The 13,664-nt window shown below is 41.1% G+C and overlaps 2 protein-coding genes and 1 long non-coding RNA gene across 4 annotated transcripts in view; 1 reads left to right on the top strand and 2 right to left on the bottom strand.

Moving 5' to 3' along the window:
- The window catches only part of hook1 (hook microtubule-tethering protein 1), an 8,453-nt gene extending 7,916 nt beyond the window's left edge, over nt 1–537 (bottom strand). Inside the window, exon 1 of the mRNA XM_062452178.1 lies at nt 365–537. Within this exon, the coding sequence (XP_062308162.1) occupies nt 365–406 (42 nt within the window). The 5' untranslated portion in view covers nt 407–537. The remainder of the gene's footprint in view (nt 1–364) is intronic.
- Nucleotides 538–1,566: 1,029 nt separating this feature from the next.
- On the top strand, nt 1,567–12,121 carry LOC134012659 (uncharacterized). The gene is made up of 2 exons (XR_009928627.1): nt 1,567–1,822; nt 11,070–12,121. It is a non-coding gene; the product is annotated as an uncharacterized LOC134012659 (long non-coding RNA).
- Nucleotides 8,880–13,626, bottom strand: LOC134012657 (interferon-induced protein with tetratricopeptide repeats 5-like). 2 transcript variants are annotated; one of them, XM_062452190.1, is made up of 3 exons: nt 12,087–12,685; nt 11,884–11,962; nt 8,880–11,578 (listed from the first exon to the last, which is right to left on the bottom strand). In XM_062452190.1, exons 2-3 carry the CDS (start codon nt 11,886–11,888, stop codon nt 10,267–10,269), a joined length of 1,317 nt encoding a protein of 438 aa, XP_062308174.1. In that variant the 5' UTR covers nt 11,889–11,962; nt 12,087–12,685; the 3' UTR covers nt 8,880–10,266. The 2 variants fall into 2 exon arrangements, with proteins under 2 accessions (XP_062308174.1, XP_062308173.1); XM_062452189.1 differs by lacking the exons at nt 11,884–11,962; nt 12,087–12,685 and adding an exon at nt 13,316–13,626.
- Between the last annotated feature and the right edge of the window lie 38 nt (nt 13,627–13,664).

Raw genomic sequence — 13,664 nt, 5'->3', positions numbered from 1 at the left:
GAGATTAGCAGTTTAAATCGGACGAGGATCATTTGCATTGAGGGCCGTTTACGTCTTTGTTTATGTCTAGAACTAACTTGTAACATGACGCTTACCCTTAAACATTCGTTATGCACACTTATTCATCACATTTGTGATACTTCCTAATGGCGCATAGCCGATATTATAACATAGAAATTTGATCAAATAGAATATTATGATAGAAGGGGTTCGTTTCCACCATCAAGCTTCAACGTTTCCTGGTAAGATACTCGCTGTCTCACACTACCTGCGACAGGTGCACGGCTCGGTTACTCGTCACCGATAACGGTAAAGAAGCAGAAACACGGCGTTACACTTCGATAACACTAACACCCAAACTCACCCATATGACGAGGCTCTCACACAACGCCGTTGTATCATCCATTTCTGTTCCTTTAGATTTATCCTGGTATTTCCGGATAGTACACCTTTCAACCAGAGGAGGGGAGAGAAGGAGGGAGAGAAGGAGGGGGAGAGGAGGGGAGGGGAGGGAAGCGCCATGTAGAGTTGCGTCAACGGAAGTTCAAAACGCTTGGACATCACGTGATGCAGGTACAAACGAATAGGTCCCGGCAAATTTGATTTCTGAGCTACAGAACTGCTGAAGAGCTTGCACCTTTTTACCGCAATAAACACATATCTATTCAGACTTCTTAGTAGATGGCCTATTAGAGTTCAGAAACAAGATAATTTAATCAGAAATATGTATCAATTTGTTGTGGCATGTAAATATTTGCGTTGAAACATCATTCCAGAATTTCCGTGCAAATGTGCATCTACAAAAAAGATGAAGAATGGACTCATCTTGACATAAGCAAAAACAGCACATCGGGGAAATAACTGTATGTAGGCTATTTAAGCAGGCGTTGCAAGGGTAATATTTCTGTAAGATCTTCATATGAACTTCTTTAAAGAAGTTAGCTACAGAGGGAAGGGAGAAGCCTGGTAACGAACATGCATTTGAATCAGGTGTGTTGGAGCATTTACATACATTTACATTTAGTCATTTAGCAGACGCTCTTATCCAGAGCAACTTACAGTAAGTACAGGGACATTCCCCCGAGGCAAGTAGGGTGAAGTGCCTTGCCCAAGGACACAACGTCAGTTGGCATGACCGGGAATCGAACTGGCAACCTTCGGATTACTTACCTGATTCCCTCACCGCTCAGCCACCTGACTCCAGGAGAAGGGAAACATGCAGGACAGGTCGTACTTGAGGACAGGTTTGAGAACCACTGCCCTAGATTACACACTGAATTGTACACAAGGACCAGGTCAAGTAGGTCAAATTGGGAGGGGGAGGTTGATCATTTGATGTCAAGGTCAAATTTCAATGTGTCTTTTTGTGTATTACAAAAAGTGTATTACAGATGTACATCGGATTTTTGGTGTACAGACATTTTTACACCTAAATTCATTCTACATCTATGTTTACGTCTATGTAAAAAATTTTTTTTTGTGTTTTGGTTTGACCCATCGCGTGTTATCTGTGTTCTCGCAGTTCTGTTGTTCTTTTCGACCTGACCTCCAACTGGTGAGGTACGTTGTCTTGGGGTCTGAAAATTGTTAGAGAATTGTGGTGAAATGTCGGGTTCATATTCATATTTTGTAACCAAGGGGATATTGTGAAATGTACAGTAATATGTAATATTTAGTGTAAATATTACGGAGCTCGTTAACTAGGGTGCCTGTTGTGACGGCGGTTGATGAGGTTCCCATGTAGGCTACTCACTCAAGTGGCCGAGAGCTAGGAGCGAGGTACACGCAAGAGCTAGACTAACTGCACTGTCTTCGTGTACAGGTATGTCTATTATTTTTGTACAAATTGTGTTTTATTTGGAGCGTGTGGTCAGTGGCGCCTTAATGCACGGGCTTACCTGGGCTTAAGCCTGGGGCCTCGACCAATCAGGGGCCTCTTAATAATAATACAAAATAATAATGATGATAAACGTCCATATTCGCGATGTCATTACTCTGCTCTACAGTGGCATCTGGTGGTGTATGTGGAGGCAGGGGAGCCCCCCCCTCCCCCTTATCTAAACAAAATGTAACAAAAACTAGAGAGGGTACAATTTGTAGGGTGTGCTTGCTTGCGTCGGTTGCAGATGGCTCCATTTAATATGAAACATGCAGAACCCCCTTTGAGAGAAGCTATTCTAACAACGTTGTCACCGGCAGTATTTTTCAGATGGAATCGCGATTCAAACGGTACCATCCGCTAACTGAAAATATGCCCTCAAACTTCAAATGAGGTTTGAATCTAGCCAAAGCCAACAAGTCATGTCACTGGTTATCTGTTTACACTATCAAACCTCACTATCAAATTCGATTTTCAAAAGGGTTTGTCCGGTACAGCCAATCAAAAACGGCAGCAGAGCCGCCAAACAGAAAGTTGAGACATATCTCAGCACATCTTTGATGGATTCACACCAAACTTGCTGCGTGTACTCGTAACCCTCTTCTGAGGATGTCGAAAGTTTCTTCTGGGTCATCTGACCTGCTTGGCCACCCCATTGCTGCTTGCAGCTATATTCTTCTTTATATTTCAATTGACACAAATCTCAAAGATGGAAGCTGTGTTTCTCACCTGTTTCTCCGTTCTTGCTGTTGCAGCTGAGACGGTATCGTGACCTTTGTGCTCGTCCAGCCCACACACCAAACAAACACACAGCTGATCAGTTATGCAATAAATCTTAAGTTCGTTATGGCGTGAGCAGATCTGCTCCTGCAGTCGTTTAGAGGCATGTGTTAGATTGTGCCTCATAAAGGCAGGAGATTCATAGTGAGGCTGTAGGTGAGCCTCACAGTAAGAGACCAGACACACCAGACAGGACTTGGAAGGCTTTCTGCTTCCTCCCAGAGCAGAAGTCACACAGCACATCTCCAGGTCCAGCAGAAGGAGCAGCTTGGAGTTCGGTCTTCTTCAGCTTCTCCACCACCTCAGCCAGCATGTTGTTCTTACTCAGAACAGGCCTGAGAGACAAGGTCTGCCTGCACTGGGGGCAGCTGTAGACTCCCTTCTCATCTTCCTGGTCCCAGTGGTCATCCAGACAGACCATGCAATAACTGTGCCCACAGGGACTCGTCACTGGATCCTTCATTAGATCTAAACAAATTGAACAACAAAAATTGTTGTGATCCAGCACTCCCGCCATATGGACAAATGGAAAAGGATTGTTTGGAGTAGCAGCAGTTGCTTTATAGGCTCAGCTGCCGGTCATGTCTTGATTGGATTTTCAGTGGCGTGGGCATGCGGCCGCGGGGAGGAGAAAGGGGCTGGCATGTCGGCAAGACGGGAGGAGGGAACGCGGCTACACCAAGCGCGGAAATTTTGACAAATATTTTTTATTTAGCCGGCTACACTGGACGCGTTGAACATGAATCAGTTTTGCTGTCTTTGTTTATTTATTTTACAAACACTGTCAACTATCTTACTTACTATTTAACACTTGAATCTATCTACTTACTATCACTGTCTTATCTTCAAATAGAAAAGCAACGTTAAAATCGTTAGAAAGTTAAATCTCCATGGAAACAGCTCTCGAGGTTTGGGAAATAATCGGATGTATTGCTTCCTTCATTATTTACAGCAAAATATATAATAATTTTCATAGATTTATTACCAGACTGGAAAAAGGGCCACGCAAAACTTGCGGAAAATAATACAAATAGAAACCAGTCTATTTCTCAAATTTCTGCGTGGAAATTGTCGGCGCGGAAATTCAGTTTCCGCGTCTGGTGTAGCCACTCTCATTGTTTACAACGGATTTGAACTCTGCTGAGTCCACACCGTGTCCGCAAGGCAAAATTTCCGCGCTTGGTGTAGCCACCAAGGGTGTAGGTTTGCATAGGGTCCATAGGGACTCGTCACGACCAAAGTTTGGGAAAGACACAATTGTCCCCACCAATATTTTGTTAATTATGCACAATATATTTGCAAAACTCATTCATATTATTATCTATACTATGTTTGTCGCACAGAAAAGTGAAAAGTACATTTCCAGCAATGGGCCCTCGAGCCTGCGAGACAAGATTGTCATTTAATTGGCTGAAGTGGCAGTCAGAAACACTTGTGAATCGTGACTTGCAGAAAGAGAGCTGTCAGTAGTCTGATACGGTAAACTACTAAATACGCCAGGAAATAATAAAGCCTCATATTAGTATTTTGTTTGGTCTCAGCATTGATATTTTTGACCCTTTTGTGCTTTGAAGATAGGAAAATGTCACCCAAAAAGAAGAGATATCAGAAGTTTTTTCACCACCCAGAGAGTAAGTAACGTTAGCTATCAAGAAGGTCTTTAGTTAGCTATAGCGTTAGTAGGAAAACTACCCACACAGTGCAAACCTGCAAGCCTTACATCGCCACCCATTCTACAATGGAAACATGTTTTGAAAGTTGTTAGTGTAGTAGAGCAGTGTTTCCGCTATGTTTATTTTTCCGTGGCGGCCCGCCACGGCTACATTTCTGCCGCCACGGTATCAGAAATAGGACTGTACAAAATTCTATCAGCAGTGATTGTTAGAAAGCGTATCGGAGGATTGCACGGACATGCGCTTCTCAGCGCAGTTGAGATTGCGTGTGTGCGTCCTTGAGAACTGTAGAGCTAAGTCGTATAACTTATGTTGTCAGTTAATTTAAGGCTGTTATTGTATTAGTCTATAGTTCTTGTTAATTTAAATTAAGTTAACTGGTGATTTACGTTGTTTGTAGGCTATTCTTCCCCTGCTAGCGAAATTGCACATGTCGATTCGATAGCGATTGCTGCCCTTGCTGACGTTTGTATTTTCGGTGAGAAACACTGAGTAGAGCATGTAACTTTTGCTTGTATTAAATCTATCCCTAGCGTCTGCATTCTTTCGACCAGTGTGTTAGCAGCAGCTGGTCTTGTTGAAGCCAGAAGGATAAAGCTAACCTACCCACATAATGGGACCGTGCTAGCCTAGTACCAGCAGGCTAGCAACTCAAGTGATATTAACTGGTAATAAGTAGGCCTATATGATCCCTTGGATAGTAATATGGCTATCCCTGTAATCTCGACCAATGTCAGCAGTCAACTAAGCATGGTTAGTGTCTGTATTAAATTGATGAATTACTGTGCAGGAAAAACAGCACCCTGAAGCTACAGATGTAGAGCAGGTTGGTGATGAATCAGCATCAGGGGTTCAGGTGAGAAGTTGAATTGTCCATTTTGCTCTTTTTTTAAGGGACGTTTAGACAATGTTACCCATGAATGTTATCATTCACACTTATACTTGTAGTTAGTGAAAAGGTGCTATAAATTGGGATGCCCAAATGTATGCATAATATAATTCATTAATACAGGATTTCATTGCTCAGAAGTCCAGTACAGATGATGTAGGCCTAGTACAGCTCCATAAAACATAAACCAATTACCTACATGTAAAAAAAAATCAACGTCAGAGACAAAAGAGGGGGTGCATTTCATGGCAGGCTTGTTGTATTCCTTCTTGCCATGAAATGCAACCCCTGCTACCTCTGACTAGGAAAGGGTCACATGCCTGAAACTTATTGTGGTTAATCAATGATCAATATACTTCATTCGAGCTAACTTGGTTGTGAATCTGACACTACCATGCGTAGACTACAAGTAGCTGGCTAGTAACCTGGCTTGTTTTGCAGTGGTTTACAGAGTCTTGCTAAACTGGTGATTGGAGTGTTGTAATGGGCTCAAATAAACACTCATTGTTATGTTCTACAACCGGAGGATTGACCGGAAGACTAGAAACCGTTTTGTCCAAAAAAATGTTTTTGTCTTTGACTGGTTTTAAACCTACAACCCTTCATTTACCATTACAACATCTCATACAATTGAGCCATCTCCAGAACTTTGCAGGGTACTTCAGTGGGTTGTCACCTTAAAGTCTATTAGGTTTGAAAAACCATCATTAAAAGTGACATTTGATTTAGTGACACAAACATATTGAGGCAATGTGTACATTTACATAAATACACCCCTTTCAACCATTTTGTATTTGATTCAACTGTCTTAAGTAAAGTTTTTAAATACGTCAATGATACATATCTGTATAACATTTCAAGTCAATTAGATTTTTTTGTAATAGGAGATCGATTTTGAAGGTTTTCCCAAATTGTCACTGTACAGGAAAACCCATCATGGTGGACCTTATGGGTCCTTGAGGCTTTTTTGTTCCTCATGAAAAATGAGGCATGCACACCAAGTTTCAGAAGAATTGGAGCAATGGGGTGGAAATGCCATCACTTTGAAAAGTGGACATTTGGGCGTGGCCTGTGGCGCCCCCTATGGTCTGATGTGAGCCAGTCTGTGTTTGGCATTAGTTGTGGCATGTTGTATCAATGTGCCAAATTTCCAAACTTTTTACCAATGAGTTCATGAGATAAATTACAACAATAATAACTAGAGGGTACAATTTCTGGGGAAATTGTAGGGTGTGCTTGCTTGCGTCGGTTGCACAGGGGTCCGTTTTTGAATGACATTTTTACAACTGATATTTCTGTATATTTTAGATAAAAATGCATACTTATTATTTATAAAGATTACATAGATTTAAAAGCATTTTTTTTTGCTGCTCATTTACAACTAAAAATACGAGTGAAGTGTAGAATGAAATAGATGTCTTCTCATTTCCCCTGCAAGAGGCAGCCTCAACGTTGAATCAAAACGAACACATTTGGCAGACCGGTGTAAAAATTGACCTAATCTCTATGACTTAAACGTCATTTTAAGTTTTTCCCTTCTCATGATATTTTCAGGCATTTAGCCTACTCATTGCATTCATTCATTAATAAAGAACCCCCTTTGAAGATTATTCTACGACGTTACCCGGCAGTAGAAGATGGAATCGCGATTCAAACAGTACCATCTTCTAACTGAAAATATGCCCCCCAAAACGTAAATAAGCTTGACATTCATTTAGTGGAAAATCGCTCATTCATAAAAAGCTCACTGGTAGCGATCATTGTCAGTAACGACGCAAAATGCGATATAGCCCTGTGTGGAGAAGCTGCCCCGGTAAATTGTACTACTACGGTACAGTACTAGACTACTGCTGTGTTCGTCTTGGTAGCGATTGCGTTGGTTGAATTGGATTTAACGTTCCGTTGTACGGTTTAAGCTGAAATTAATTATTTTCATGAACAGATTGACAACGTTTAGGCTGTGGCAATGAAGTTCAGGTTAGTAGTTAGATAGACTTTTGATTTAAGTAAGGGGAGTGCCGAACATGTTCTGTCGCCGTTTGACTTCCTAAACAGCTGTGTAAGTTAAATGTTTTTGTCGTGTGTCTCGTGTAAGCTACAGCGTTGCAGTGAGCTACACTGGTTTGAAACCACAGGTAATGGTAATTTCACCAACAAATCGTTTACTAATGTCGGAATAAATCCTACAACAAATGTATATGTGAGGAATGTTTATTTTAACAATTGAAAACAGATAACGCTACATCATAGACCACTGTAGTATGTGTTGCCCGGGCAACACAGGCTAATGTCATGATGCTAATACTTCAGTGAAATAGTAGACTACTGTTTCCGAAAGTAGATGTACTTCCTTAATAATATCAGCTTATACTGTACATTACACATCACAATTGTGTGTCATATCACAAAGTAAAAGGAGTAAATAGTTATCACCCTGGCCTCTTTGCTTGTGGCGTTTCTGCAGCTGCCTTGCAGTAAAGCTATAGTTAGCCTAGCTATCCCCCAAGTTAACAGATGCGAAACGAATGTTCTGCCAAAGGTAGTCACGCGTGTTTTCGTGACGTTAGTGACGTTAGTAACGTCAGTGACTGTGGCTAGCAAATTAGCCACCGTTAGCTTCACTTTTCGCCACAAAAACTTAACTTCAGCCTAAACTATGCAACGGAACGTAAATTCCAATAGAAGCAACTCAATCGCTACCAAGACGAAACTTTTGACACCTACGTTGTCTATGTAGGCGAAATATTGACTGAGTTTTAGGGGGGCAAAAATAAATAAAATAATAGTAATATATATGTGAGAGAACAAAGGTTGTGCTCTCGCCGAAGGCTTGAGCACACCCAATGATTCAGACTACAGCGTTTATATGTTCAACAATATGAAATTTAGTTTTTGGCGTTTTAAAATTACACCAAATTTATTTCGGATTATTCCAACGGCAGAATATGAGGAGCAGGGAACTTAGATGTTCGTAAACGCACATAAACACTATTTAGAGGTGGATAAACGCAATTTCCCAATTTCTGGAGGTGCGTAAACGGCGTTTACGTGCGTTTAGCCCCCACTACATCCCTGATCCCTCTTCTCCGCTGACTCCGCTCTCCGACAACAGGGATGCGAGGGGCATGACAATTGTGGAGGGCGAGGTGGTCGAGGTAAATTGTTTCAGCATACGGTGGTTTATTTAAGGAAACAGGTTTAGAAGTTGGTGCAAATTAGTTTAAAATGTAAATTAACTGAAACATACATTTTGATCAGATGTCGAAGTATCGTCAAAGTACGTGTTCAAGGGTGTTGTTAGGCCCGACGCGCAGCGGAAATGGTAGTGGCTCTACCTGAAAGATTGAGGAAGAAAAAGGATTTGAAAGTTTGAGGATTTGGAAAAAAAACTCAATTGGAAAACCATGTAAAAAATCCGATCTGCCCGTACAGGAAGATGACTTGGAACTCTTTCTGTTTTGCACCAGGCCATCACATAAGTCATAAGCATCGCAGCCACTCCAAATCCCAAGAGAAGTAAGAGTTTGAAGAACAATGTCAAAAATCGCTTCCTCAATAGTTTTATAGCGTTCATTGTACGTGTTGGTGAATGACAGAATATCACAGATGTTTTTCTTTTGTCCAAGGAGTTCCAAAAAGAGCCACAAGAAAAGCCGGAGAGGAAATTTTTTATTTGTTTAGTTTTGTATAACACATTTTTTAAAGGCTTTTTTTTTTACCTTTGCAAGCCTGGTTGTGTCATGCATGTCTTATGCTAAGTTAATTGTTAAATTTTTCAATTTGTTGGTTATTTCAGAACCATCCATCCAAACAATATTGCAGAAAAAACTGTCATACAGCTCCATACTGTCTACCACAGTGCTGCAATTAAAGCATTTAGAAGACTAGTGGAGGTTAAGAGGTTGCCATGGACACCTAGATTCTGGACCTACACTTCTACACATGAGCATTGCCATGTTTTGTTTGGTGGGGTTAAACATGTAACTGGTATGAATGTTGGCACTAAGGTTTGTCAATATCACATTTATACAAATAAAGAATTCACCCCGTTGTAAATAATTAGAACATGTCATTATTGGTCTCAGTTATTTTACATTTTTTACATTTTTAAGTCATTTAGCAGACGCTCTTATCCAGAGCGACGTACAGTAAGTACAGGGACATTCCCCCCGAAGCAACTAGGGTGAAGTGCCTTGCCCAAGGACACAACGTCAATTGACACGGCCGGGAATCGAACTGGCAACCTTCAGATTACTAGCCCGACTCCCTCACCGCTCAGCCATCTGACTCCCTAGTTATGTTTTTAATCATCAGAAATACACAAATTAACTTTTTTTTATGGAAGATAATAATGAAGATCACTGGTCAAATGAAACATCTGTCTGAATAGTGGTCTTGAAAATTATTGTAGGTGAGTGTTACGCCCCTGAAAAAGGGGAGAAATGATCACGAGAGTGATACTGTTATGTTTCCTCACTGAACTTTTGTGGGTGGAGACCAAAGCAATCAATCTCAGGATCATAGATTACATTTAGTCATTTTAGCAGATGCTCTTATCCAGAGTGACCTACAGTAAGTACAGGGACATTCTCCCCGACGCAAGTAGGGTGAAGTGCCTTGCCCAAGGACACAACGTCATTTGACATGGCCAGGAATCGATCCAGCAACCTTCTGATTGCTAGCCCGATTACCTAACCACTCAGCCATCTGACCCTCGATAGATTAAGTTTAGTAGCATTTAGTAGATCACAGATTAACACTTTTACCCCTAAAGTTGGCACCACAAAATAAAGTAATCAATATAACGTTTACACATTCCTCTTACAATTTTTACCCTTTGTACGTGTAACAGATTTGAACTTTTTAACACATATGAATGTTATCAATCCCTATGAACTATTACTGAATGCACAATCTTTTTAACCTTAGATATTTTAAGATACTCACATACTATGAACTTACTAATACCCTTTAGTGTATAACAGGCTATGAGTATTTCCTTTAACCTGTCACATGAGTACAGTTCTCTGAGACCTTCTCATCCCTCACAGAGGGTCATAATTTTTATCCAAAAAGTCTCGTATTTCTGCACACCTGTAGTTTCGTCCTCGTTCCACAATTCGCTTCAAAATCGTGACACTCTTGCTCCGATATCTGCTTTGCTTTTGTATTTCTATAACCTGCATGTGATGATCTATAGATCTGACTTGGCTATGGACATGATAATGCAGGTACTGGGCATAGGCGAAGTGCAGCATTTGTAACTCAGCAGGCCCTAGGTCACGTCTGTCCAGTAACTCCTTGTATATCTCATCTGCTCCATCACGTCTTGACTCAGCATAGATAGAGGCAAGGTCCAACTTGGCCTTCAGGCAGGATTCTGGGTAAAGAGCGATCACTTCCTGGAACAGACTGATGCCTCTGTCGATGACACTCTTACTACAATGGATGTCATCCTTTGAAAGGACTTTCCACCTGTAAGATGTCGCTAGCCTGGCTTTCAAGTAGCGATCATCTGGATATCTGTCAAGGGCCTCCTGTACCAGGTCTATAGCTTCGTCCTGTGTTAAGCAAATTCTGTAGACTCTTAGTAAGGGTCTAAGACCGCTATAAGCCCCGGCAGGCCTACTCAAAATCCTCACAGCTAGCGCTCGTATCTCATCCGGACTGACTTTCTGACTCTTAACCAGTCTTAGTAAGTAAACGCTAGCAAGGTATGTATTCTCCTGATCAACTTCCTTAGCCCTTCTAAGTTTCTCCAAAATCTCAGACTCCATCTCTGGAGTGCATCTGGCGTGAGCTATGTTGAGGGCTAAAACGAGGCTTGTCTGCCAGTCCTTTCTATCAGGTTCCATTGCAATTGCCTTCTGGAAGCATTCTATTGCATTTGCCATTTCGGCCTCACCAAACTTCATGAGAGTCCAGGCTTTCTCTGCGTACACCTCGGGGTGCAGTGGATCCTCCTGGGACGGAGAGGGGTGATCCCTCATCACAGCCTCCACCTTCTCCAGGTAGTCCTGACTCGCCTTCATGTTGTTCAGATGGAAGTTCATCCAGGCTAGGTTTCCATAGTTGACCAACAGCCATGGGCCCTCCTCTGAGACCGTGTTGTTGATTTGGAGAAAGGTCTCCCCTGCCTTCCTGAGATACTGGACGGCAGAATCGGTACAGCCCTGTCTGTAGCGTATGAAACCCAGGAGGTTGTAGATGTGACCCAGCCAGGTGTACCCCTCGTCAGTCTTGATGTCTTCCAGGTGATCTCTGAGACTACTCAGTTTTGAGATGCTGCAGGTTATTCCCCACGTGAAGTGGCATTCCAGCTTTTCCAGTTTCAATTTCAAGGCTGTCTCAGGAGTGCTGGTTGGAAAGACAATTTAGAAATATGAACATACTGTAGCCTACGTTGTGTTTTACAGAATGTGACAGAGTGAACCATCTTAAACAATATGTTATGAATATCAACTGATTTGTAAGTGTTTTTAGTATTGTAAAGGGTCTGTTTTTATTCTGTTTATTTAAACTAGGCTGTATATTTCATTTCGACTTATTCTACTGCCCATCTTGGCCAGGACACTCCTGTAAAATAGATTTCTAATCCCAGAGAGGTCTTTCTGGTTAAATAAAGGTTATAATAATTAGCAATAGTATTGAAACGTACTTACCTCATAGTTACGCAGTTGTCTGTTTCGATATCTTGCTGGTGTTAGAATGTCTGACTGCTGAGTTGCATTGAGTGCGTGGCTTTATATGTTGGAGATGCCATAAACCAGGAATGTTTAGTCAGAGTTTAGACTTTGTATTTTGTCCGTCCCTAATCCCATCCCAACCCTTTCTCGAGTATGGAAACAGACAGAAGTCTTCTTACCTTGGTTTCGTTTTCGCTGTCTTGGCTGCAGTAAAAACCACCGTCGCCATAGCAGCAGGTCCAGGGAGCGACGCCACCGGACCAAGTCCCCAGGTAACTTAGCAACCGATGCCATAGCGACCTGTGACCGGTGTTGTGGCCGAAAACTGTATGAAACTATAAGCTAAACTGTCTGATTATTCTTAAATGAACTATCACTGACTAAGGACTGAATGGTTACCTTAGATGAACTGTCACTGACCTAGGATACACCCATATATTAAGATGGAAAAGAACATGACACAGATTAAACTAAACACCTGTACACTAAAGAGTGGACCTTAGTCCTTTTATGACTGATAGGAGAGTAACAGCTGACGTGTAAGCAACCAGGGACATGACTGAACAACTTTAGTTGGGCTCTTGAACCTGTAGAACAAATATGCGATTAAGGTGTTTCTGTCTACTCAGGTTTAGTTAGGGGCGGGTTGTCTAAAAGTGTATAAAACGATATCCTGTCTATCACTCTGTGCACACTATGCCAGGAACTCTCTGTTAGGCACGCTATGCCAGGGCTTTTCACCGTGGAAAGCCCACTGCCTGTATCTGTGATGAGATCAAATAAAGTACTTGCATTTGAACTTAAAGGCTGTCTCAGGAGTGCTGGTTGGAAAGACAATTTAGAAATATTAACTATGGAAGACATTTAATACTTAATATTCAAATATGAATTTATTTCAATGTAAAACAAAACAAAAAACATTCAGATCAACATTTTTGGGATCTGAATTTTACTGTTTGATTTTGAGCAACCTGAATTCCTGAACCTTTAATTTTTGGATCAGATTTTTTTTTTTTACACTGAAATAGTCATATTTCAATTTTAAAGAGGTGAATTCAAAACCAACTAATTTGGTGGTGTTTACATTTCAATATTAAGTATTCAATGCCTTTTAACATTCTAAACATTATGCCACTGATTTGCTTCCATAATCAACACACTGTAGCCTACATTTTACAGAATATGTTATGAATATCAATTGATTTGTAAGTGTTTTTAGTTTTGTAAAGGTATTTTTTCTGTTTTATTCTGTTTATTTAAACTAGGTGGTGTATTTATTTTTTACTTATTCTACTGCCCATCTTGGCCAGAACACTCCTGTAAAATATATTTCTAATCTCAGAGAGATCTTTCTGGTTAAATAAAGGTTATAATAATTAGCAATAGTAGTGAAACGTAGGCTACTTACCTCATAGTTAGGCAGTTGTCTGTTTAGATATCTTACTGGTGTTAGAATGTCTGAGTTGCATTGAGTGCGTGGCTTTATATGTTGATGGAGATGTATAAACCAGGAATGCTTAGAGTTTAGAATTGTATTTTGTCCGTCCCTAACCCCAACCCTTTCTTGAGTATAGAAACAGAAAGAAGTCTTCCTGCCTCGGTTTCGTTGTCCCTGTCTTGTGTGTGGCTTGTAATAGTGCTACCATAGCTGCCCGCTAATCACTGACAGGATTATGGAAAAACGAAACGAAGGAACCGATGGAGTTGAACAGACTGTTGATATTTGCCCTAAGTACTTGGGAAATGACACAAGGAGT

Source organism: Osmerus eperlanus, chromosome 26 (genome assembly GCF_963692335.1).
Source record: "Osmerus eperlanus chromosome 26, fOsmEpe2.1, whole genome shotgun sequence".
NCBI classification, from domain to species: Eukaryota; Metazoa; Chordata; class Actinopteri; order Osmeriformes; family Osmeridae; genus Osmerus; species Osmerus eperlanus.
The sequence above is the reverse complement of the archived record's forward strand: the minus strand, read 5'-3'. Positions and strand labels throughout refer to the sequence as shown.